General features: G+C 30.3%; 1 protein-coding gene across 3 annotated transcripts in view; it reads left to right on the top strand.

Annotated features, from left to right (window-relative positions):
• The first annotated feature begins 785 nt into the window (after positions 1–785).
• The window catches only part of LOC142328854 (mediator of RNA polymerase II transcription subunit 27-like), a 46,008-nt gene continuing 36,213 nt past the window's right edge, over positions 786–10,580 (top strand). For 2 of the 3 annotated variants that reach the window (XM_075372960.1, XM_075372959.1), the window contains exons 1-2: positions 786–962; positions 6,351–6,536. In XM_075372960.1, the coding sequence (XP_075229075.1) occupies positions 955–962; positions 6,351–6,536 (194 nt within the window). In that variant the 5' untranslated portion in view covers positions 786–954. Of the gene's footprint in view, positions 963–1,060; positions 1,390–6,350; positions 6,537–10,580 lie in introns of those variants that run through there. The other variant, XM_075372961.1, reaches the window with a different exon arrangement.

Genomic DNA, 10,580 nt, shown 5'->3' with positions numbered 1-10,580 from the left:
CTTTATAATTTTTCTTAATTTGATACACAATATTTTAAAGTTGATGGAAGGTTGTACAATTAATGGTCATTGGCACTTCACTGTAAAAAATGCCAACAGAAAGTAAAAGAATTTTTTTACAATGGAATGTTCAAACTGTTTGTATCTTAGAGATTATCTCTTTAAAATATTTATTTATACTTAAAACTTGTTTATGCCTCTGGAAAAGTCACTCTCACTTTCCCTAAAAAATTTGCTTCTTACTTTTAAGTGCTACATTTTATTTTAAAGATATATGAATCTCTCATCAATCTTATGATTGCCTGTAATTGTATGGTTATATAACCCAGCATACATTAATTACTTTCTTTCTTAACTGTGCTAAAAGATATTACAGAGTAAAATTCCAGGACCTAAACAAATCTTAGTTTGCCATGTTAATGCGTAACTACAAATAGATTCATTTATTTTGGTCAGTAGTAGATTTATGGAACAATGATTAAATTTATTTAGTTTGCTTTTACTGAAAATAAACTATTTTATGGCATGTATCATTTCTTTGGTTTCAATATGGGTATCAATTTCATACTTTAAACAGTGCCCGACAGGAATTTAGTTTGTAAAAAAGGTTTTTTGTTTACCTTTCTCTCAAGAATAAGTTTATAGACATGATGGAAAAATTATTAATACTTAGTCACTGGTGTGCTACTTGTTAGCTCTGTTTGAGAAAAATAAACAAATACAACAATTAGCGGCGGTCATACGACGGTGACTGATAAGATACGTCATATGTTAAAATTTCAAGTGAAGGGAGGGGAAACGTGACGTTTAATAAACGTTCGTACATTCACAGTAAATAAGAAAAAGGTGTAAATAATATTAAATTTGTCAGCATTATAATTTAATGAATTGAAAGATTTGCTTCGATTGATTTGTTTTTAAAGATAGAGAATTTGAATTTGGAGCCCGTGAGAGATGAAACGGTAGGTTATCGCACTTTATACAGTTTTAAACAATACATATATTACTTATTTCGTTTTAAAAGAGAATGTTAACTTATCGACTATAACCAAATTTTGCTTAAATTGAATGAAGTTGTAATTACAACATAAATAAATCGGTTAATATTCATCAGAATATGGAATACATTCGTAGTGGTATTTTATTTTGTTCGTATTTCTGGAGAGAGAAGAAAATGGAAGATTTGTTATGTAGTATTATGAATATCAATAACGTGTGTTATATAGTATTTATAGAATAGTTTTTTTAATAAAATGACCACCGATAACAGGTTGTGGTAAATTGATTCGTATTTGCATTTTAATATTTATTTTTTATATCATGGAGTGATATATAACATTTTTTACTTTAAAGTATTTTCCAGGATTGAGGTTAGGTGAAGTTTTAACGGTAAATTAATATTTACGAATCTTATTACTTTTTAAAAAGACTGTTATGTTTAAAAATAGTAACTAGTTGGAGAAAGTTAAATTTCGTACAAGAATTGATGTATGGTAATAAAACCGTCGTTGTATAAAAGTGATTTTCGAAGTTACTCTAATGTTTTGTTTGGGATTCCAGTGTGCAACTTTTAACAGAGCTGAAACTATAGTTTCATTTAACAGTTGAAATTAAGATAGTTCGTTTTTTAAAATCCCTTTTCAAAAATTATTTAAACGTAAAGATTAGTTTAAAGGTGCAACAACCAGTTGCCTTGTGTTTTTAATAGGAGCAGAACCATGCAATTAAAATTGTTTGTTCATTAAAAATAATCAATTATTAAATATAACTGTTGAAGGCGATTTAAAATGTATTGTCTGAGGTTATTCCTGTATTTATTTTAACAGACTAGACTTTGCTATCAGGTTGAATTTACGTCTGATGCTATAGTTGTATTAGTAAAATTCTAATGTTATTTAACATGCGATTGAATGAGTCGAAAATTCTTAAGCAACCATGTATATTATAATCCTAAGTTTTCTTTTTAATTGCACAGGGCTGTGTAGAGCTTTTCTCATTTTTGTAGCTGTGTAGTTTATAAATACATATATCATTTTACAAAGTTTTAAAATTATTGTAATATATATATATATATATATATATATATGTGTGTGTGTGTGTGTGTGTGGGGATCATGGATTGTAAATATCCTGTCATTTTTTTTAAATTTGTAGAAATCAAAAGATATTTTTCTGAAAAATTTTTGCTTTTAGTTAAAATCTGATTTATTCATCTTTCTGGGGAATCATAACAGGGTCTGACTCTGCTCTGTCTCTAATTTTTTATCTATTAATTTTCTATAAATTACATCAAGTTTAGGAAAAATGTGAGCGTGAACTTGCACAGGTTTTACAATCATCAATTTTTTCAGACTTAAGAGAATGGAATAAAATATATAAATTTATTTAATTGATTATTTATAAATATAGTAAACAGTATTGATTTTGAAATTTAGTTAATCTTTTTCTATTTCTTGCACGTCCCCTGTATTGGTTGTTGGCTCATCTTCATTTTTGGTACAGTATTCTTTTACATTAGATGGAATATAATTTATTAGTTTCTTTAAACCTATTCTTATATTTTTTATAATTTACTGGAATTTTATCAGTATATGAAAAGTCTTGTGAAAATGCAAAAGTTGTAGAAAAACCACCTTTCTTTATGCTGAAGTAGAAACTTTATAAACCATCAATCAACTCTTTACATTGAACTTTTCCCTAAAAACAAACTGTAATGCTTTAATTCAAAAAGTTTGATATTTGAAATCATACTTTTTTTTTGTTCTTACCATAAGAACAATCTGATAAGCAAGTTCTTAAAAAATTTTTGGGCACCAATTTTTTAAAAATCTAGTCTTTATAACTAACAGTTTTTATTGTAAATTTGTCTGATAAATTATGTATTACTTCAATATAATCTTGTACTGTGAAAATGTGATCAGTTTTATTTTAAATAACCCCCTATCACATGCCAAAAATTAATGTCCATATGTATGGAAGTACTATACAATTTCTTCTAATCATCCTAATTCAGCTAGTTCATTACAAACACAAACAATTATATTATTTTTACATTCAAGGCTGTTGTCACTGAATAATGTTATATTTTTTACAGTACAGCCAAATTTCATTATTAGTATATTCAAACAGGAAAGAAGTAATGTAAACTCAGTTATTTGTCCAGCAGTATTGTACTATGTTTAGACATTGCTGACAAAGTATAAGTTCTTCAGGACTTGATAGATAGCATTAGTAGTTTATATAGCCGTAGTATAGGGCCCTACTGGGCATATAATGAAGTTTGTTTTCCTAATATTATATATACAATTAGAACATTAAAATTAAACAAAAATATTAGTTTGATGGAATTTAATATTTAAGGTTAATTAGACAAGGTTAGTTAGCAAGGTGAGCATTAGGTAAGGTTGATATTGTATGAAGTTCAGTATAAAAAATTTTTAATTACCTAATCTTAACCTAAACCTAAAATCTTATCTTAAGCTTGAATTACAGTAATAAAATGTAATAATAACATACTGTCGACTAATGTGAACAGTGATTTGTTACTAGATGGTTAATGTCTCTAATGGAGACTTACAAAACTGAGAAGAGTTTTTGTAGCAGATGTAGTACGTATGCTGGATATATAATGGAGTTTAACCAAAGCAACCTGGGCATTTAAGCCATTGTGATATCTATAAAAGTTTGATTTGTTGATGTTAAAAACAATAAGCCCACTGCCCCAAAAAATAAGAAATATAGATATTTCAACAACCTCAAATTATGTCACCATTATCAATTGACTTTTTTAATTATTGACTGAATAAACACCATTTGTTCAATAATTTATATGACTGTGTGTTATAATCACATTTTTAATATCTTACATCTTTAAAGAGAAATAAAATCGACATTTATAATAAATTGTGTATTTAAGTAGAATTCTAAATTGGGAAATAAGTGAATTTCACCCCAAAAAAATATGACACTTGTGGTGTTTGAACAATCACCGATTCATATGTATTGAATACCTTTTTGAGTAGGGATTCCATAAAATATCGCATTATAGGTAGTTCCTATATCATATATTAAAAAATTTCATTTTTTCATAATTTCTCTTATGTTTATCTAGAACTCTGAAATGTACTTAATTAAATTTAATTTGTATTGCCAACCATATTCAAGACAAAAATATAATAAAATGGCCACTGCCGACCATTAAAAATATTTATTGCAAAGATTAACGTTTCTTTTAATAACATTTGTAGTTATTAAAATATGTTGGTTTATTTTGAAAACTTCTCTATTAGAAACTTACAGTCCAGAAAGTGAGATGCTATGCAAACTGGCTTGTTTTATTTTGGATGTAAGAATAAAGTTAAAACTTAAAATTGAGTTTTTTCAAGTTTAAATTAATTCATAAGGGACAAACTTGTATGAACTGATATTTGTTAATTTGTTTTATTTTCTGTTTGTGATAAAATAGATTATTTTTAGGGTTTATGGAGGTCCAATATCTCTGTTTTGGAATATAGGATATGGGAGTATGAAAACCCATTATTTTTACCTTCCTTCAAATAAACAAATTGGCCTTGAATGTGAAATTTAAAAAAAAATTCTGATTTTTGATGGCACAACTAAAAGTGGACAGAACACAAAATTCAAAATTTACACAGAGTAATCTAGCATATGAAAACGTATGGTACATTTTTTGTTTTGTTATATGACAGATATGTTATATGCAAATAAAAAAAAAATCCAGCAAAAAACATAATGTTTACTGCAGTTTTAACATTTTAGATAATTTAGTTTTAAATATATTAGGTTTAAAATAAGCTGACATCAAGAAATTTGTTTAAATTTCAGTGCCCACAGCTTCTTTTACATATTGCAATTTACATAGCAAAATCTTGTTTTTGATATACAAAAAGTTCAGAATTTTTGTATTCTTAATGTTATTTCTCTTTAATATTTTTTGAAAAAGAGTATGTTGTTTGGGATGTTGTAAGCACCTTGATTTTGTGTGTGATTGTTTGCACGTACGTGTGTGTATGTAAACTATTTATTCATCTGGGTAGATAAGTAAATTGATGCGAACATTCATTTATTGTTTAACAGTTTATAAAGATATTTTGCAATTATTATCTACCTTACATTATTTCTGAAAATTATTAAAGAAAAATCAAGTTGTAATTACTTATATTCATAATATAGATTTAATCAGAAAAATTTAAGTTTAAGTATTAATTATAATTAATATTATTTAACTAGTAAGTATAATATTTAAAAAAAAGAAGTTATTTAAAATAAATTTTTCAGAAAAGACACGTTTGATAGTTAAGCAGGTGATAGTAAATGGCTTGAATCGCTTTTAAAACAAAAAAAAAATATACATATATGTTTTTTTATGTATAATATATATGATATTATATAATAATATATATTTAGTGGTATCAAACAATGTTCTGAACCTATTTAGTTTCATAAGAGCTTGCTTGTTCTGACTTGATGAAGATGCCTTAAGACATATACATTGACATATACATGCTGGAATATACATTGGTGTAATAATAGTAGCAAAAAGCTTTGCATTTTGTTGAAATATTTTCAAGTAAAATTTTTTTAATATATAAAACATAAAGACAACCTACATATTTATGTGAATATCTACTCACTAAGGACTAACTGTGTAATGAACTGCTCTCTACCTAATGATCTCACTATCATTAATTTCAGAGAAGAGATTCTAACTAATGTTGCTTCTAACTTGGATTTGCTTTGGTTGCCATTATAAAAATATTAGACTGTGTAGTGAGAAGCATGAAAGATTCCATTGTTCTGGAAACATTGCTCTAATTATAGGAGAGTTGTATATGGTAAACAGATTGAAAAATTTTGTAATGGTTTGTTTTAAAACTGAATAAAAAAAAATTAACTGGGAGAGAAGAAATGGAGTATGGAGAAATTAGTAATAATAATGGAAGGGTAGTAGTAGTAGTAGTTCTTATTAGATAACTTTTAAATAGCCAGGTTAGGTTAAGAATTTTGAGTGGTTACAGATGAAATAATATTAAATAGTTATATAATTTTATTAATTTTGCTTTATTTAAAAAAAATATAAAAATAAAATTTATTATCAATTAATGAACTGTTTTTTAATATTAAGTCCTACTATTAAAGTTTTTTAGTAGAAAGTAGTAATTTTTTTCTATTGTTATTGATAATCAATGAATAAAAACATAATGATTACTCAAAAAATAAATTAATATTTTGCAGTATTTTTTTTTTTTAATAGCATATATGTACGTTTATATGTTGTATACTCTATTATATAACATTAAATAGTTTGTATATTTTACATTCTAATTACAGTACTCACATAAAAATGGAACCGTTTTATACGGCCTTAAGTTCGATCAAAGTGCTTCGTTGCAGTGTTGGCCAGGTGTTTAGCAGTTTGGCCAACGGATTAAGAGCAGATCATGGTGAAGAAGGGAGAGAAACCAAGTTTCTTCTTGAATTGCAAGAATTACTTAGTGCAGTTACCCAACATTTGAGGTAGATAGATAGAGTTTGTAATTTATTTTTAATCATTTTTTTTATTTTGTCTTGTATTAATGTATGTTATGTAGCAAATAATTAAAGATAGCAAAGTATATCCTGATTTTGTGTTTTTAAACTTAAAAAACTTGACCAAAACATGTTTAATCCCATAAATATATTTAACATGTGATTTGATTTCGCCTTTTTGAAATTTGAATTTATTAAAAAGCTTTTTGGTGAAAATTTTTTTTTTTCAAAAATGTGGTCATCTCTGGTTCTCAAAAATTGTAATGAAATTATTTATCTTTAATTGATTTTACAGCAGAAAATAAAAGAAACAAAGAAAACTGGCAATGAATTGCATGTTTTTTCCCTGCTATGCTGGTCAAGTTACATTGTTATTCAAGATCACAAATTAACAGATATTATTATTTAATGTTCACTTCCTCTTTCTTAAAACTCTGATGTAGACATAACATGACTTATTGTTCGCTTATTAAATTACATATACACAGTTTTTGCTGCACTTCATTTAAACTTATTTCATTTGAAAGTGAGATACAATCCTCCACTTTTTTAATAAAGTAGACAGTTACACAATTTCTAAAATATTAGTTATTAACAGACTAAAATCCAAAAAAAAATTGGATTTTGGACTTTTTCTTAACTGCAGTAATAAGCCCTCATCGAGATCTTTTTAGTGATGTATCATAAGCAGTACTTATTTTCACTGGTTCCAGAGTTATAGCCGAATGAAATATTAATTAATTAAATATTTGGATCTTATAATGGAAGGCAGATAAGTCCAAATCAGATTTCATCAAATCTAACTGATAACGGTTATTTTGAAATGTTATATCTTTGCAACCGATCTTCCAATTTTCAAAATTCAAGAAGCGTGTTGGCTAGTATAATACAAAACCACAATGGATCCAAACCAGAACAAAAAGTAACTGATATACACAGAAATGGACATGTAATAAGAAAGTCCATTTCTGTCATTTTGGGCAGTTATACAGGGAGCGGCAGAAATAACTCTTGAACTTGCCACTGTCGTAGCTCAGCGCTAGTGGTAGTAGGCGGGTCCGGACTGGTTCCATAGTGCATGTCTGGTGTTGCAATTTTCAGTCGCTAACATGGCGTGGAGCGGTGAACATCGTGCGTTCGTCATCGAAACTTATTTTAAAAATTGTGATTCTGTAATCTGTAAGCAGCGATTTATTCCGTACAAACTTCGGGATAAGTCGACACGGTGCAATCCCTGACAGGAAAACCATTCTAACATGGGTTAGAAATTTTAGTTACGAGTTCAGCTATGAAAAAACCACCGCCAGGTAGACCTCGCAGCGTTCGAACTCTACAGAACGTTCAACTACTCCAGCAAGCAGTTACACGATCTCCAAGGCGTCCGGCCCATAGGCACGCTGACAGCTTGGGAATATCTGATCGAACAGTGAGAAGAATTTTACACCAAGACCTGCACTTCCACCCGTATAAAATAATGGAACTTAGTGAACGTGATTGGGCCAGTCGTATTGCATCTTGTCACGCTATCCTTGAAAATGTTCCAAACAATGCAGTCGTACTCTCATCTGACGAAGCACATTTTCATTTATCAGGTTATGTCAATAAGCAAAATTTTCATTATCGGGCAGAAAATAATCCTAGACAACTGCATGAGCGACCCCTCCATAGCCAACATGTTACAGTTTGGTGTGCTGTAGCAGACTTTGGCATCATAAGCCCGTATTTTTTTGAGGAGGAAGGGCGAACAGTTACAGTTACGTCTCAACGTTATGTACACATGCTAAACAACATCCTGAAGCCAAAACTGAATGAAATTGGAAATCGTGTTGTATGGTATCAACAGGATGGTGCAACCGTTCACACAGCAAGACAATCTATGGAAGTCCTAAGACAAATGTTTCCAGGGCGTTTAATCTCACTGCGAGGTAACATGCCGTGGCCAGCTCGTTTACCCGATCTTGCTGCTTGTGACCTCTTTCTATGGGGCTACTTAAAGAGTAAAGTCTACAAAAACAAACCGAGAACAACCGACGAACTCAAAGCTGCTATCCGACACGAAATCACGGAAATTCCACAAGAGATGACGACGAGAGTAATGCACAATTTCCGAGTGAGGCTTCAGTCGTGTATAGACAATGACGGTCGCCATTTAAATGATATTATTTTTAAGTAACTGAAACTTTAATCATTTAGATATACAATAAATGGCAATGACAATTCTTATTATGGTATAATAAACGTTTGACTAAAATCTATTACGTATTTTTTTATTAGCCTTTCAAACTGGGTAGTTATTTCTGTCACTCCCTGTACAATGACTGCCCAAAAAAGAGTGAAATGTGTGAGGGCTGTTTTTTTTCAACCTCCGATGTGCTGTAAAAATAGACACTTTGATATAACAAAATTATTTTATTACTAAAAGTTGAGTAGCATCTAACTTATTTTTCTACATAATCGCCAAAACGATTGAAGTATTTGTCATTTCGTGACACCAGCTTTCCGATGCTCTCTTCAAAGAAGTTTGCCGCCGTGAGGTAAGGAACTTCTTGACAGCCTCCTGAAGTTCTTCTGGTGGCAAAGTGTTGTCTGCCCAACCATGGCTTCAATTCTTGAAAGAGGTGAAGATTACTAGGTGCTAGGTCTGGACTAAACGGTTGATGGTCAAAAACTTCCCACTTGAATTGTTTGAGAAGGTCTTGCGTCACGTTGGCACAGTGCGGTCGTGGATCAAAACCATGTCAGATGGGAGCATGCCTCATCATTTATTCTGGATCACTCTGTGGTGGCAATGTAAAGATTCACAATAAACTTCCTTTGTTATTGTTGCCACCTGCTCCATAAACTCCACCAACAAGATAACTTTATGTTCCCAAAAAACTGTAGCCATTGTTTTTCTGTTGCTCAGTATCTGTTTGAACTTTTTTGGCTTGTTTGGAGAAGAAGTGTGCATTCACTGCTTAGACTGTTCTTTAGTTTCTGGGTTGTCTTACTGGATCCAAGTCCTCATTACCAGTAATGATAGACTTTAAAAAGTCTTTTCTGAAGACTTAATGCCTTAATGCATGAGAAACATTAAGGCTGATGCCATTTGCAGCATTTTGTGATCAATACTCAACATTTTTGGGACCCAGCGTGTACACAGTTTCCGGTATATTAGCCTTTTTAGTCGCAATTGTGTATGTGTACAGAGAAGACCTTGAAATTTCTGGGAGATCTGCAGAAAGATCACTTATCATAAATCTCTGTTTGTCATAGAAAAAATCATCAACACGCTCAACCAGGCGTTGACGGACTTGTGTCCTTGCCCACCTTCATGGATGTCTGTTTACCCATTAAATTTCCTACATCATTCCTAAGACTACCATCATTTATAAAGTTTTTACCAAACACTAAGCTCATTCTACAACGGATTTCAGCAGTGCTACATCCTTCTGCTTGCAGAAAATGTATCACACTTTGCGACTTGCACTTGGCGGGAGCTCATTTATAGCAGCCGTGTTCAATTGTCCATAGCTCAACTGAGACTGATGCAATGGAGCCAGCAATGGCAGAGGTTGCGGCAGGGGGTGGTGCAATCCCATGACACGCAGACCTGGCTCCCACCTATTTCTTGTTTACTTAGATGCGCAATCTGAGGTTTAAAAAAATCATCCCTTGTATTTAGCATGTGTGTATATATGTATGATTGTTCCACCATGGCAGCTCAATGGCTGAACCAATTTAGACATATGCTCCCGTATGTTGGAATTCTTACGTTACCAGGAATGTTATAGGCTATATAAATATATATGTTTAAATAAATTTAAAAAAAAATATGTTCTATATACAAATACTAATACAAAATTGTCATCCACGCACTCTTTAGTTATCCTATATTAAAGAGCACTGTTTTGTCAACCATGTTTTTTGGGTCGTGTTTTTTAATTTTTAATATTTATCTCTTGTTTTTATTAATTATTCTTTGGACTCATTCAGCAAAATTACAGTTTTATTATATATCTAATTTAAGAAAATATATTACATTATATTATT

This window comes from Lycorma delicatula, chromosome 8 (genome assembly GCF_047948215.1).
Source record: "Lycorma delicatula isolate Av1 chromosome 8, ASM4794821v1, whole genome shotgun sequence".
NCBI classification, from domain to species: domain Eukaryota; kingdom Metazoa; phylum Arthropoda; class Insecta; order Hemiptera; family Fulgoridae; genus Lycorma; species Lycorma delicatula.
This window is presented reverse-complemented; position numbering and strand designations above follow the sequence as displayed.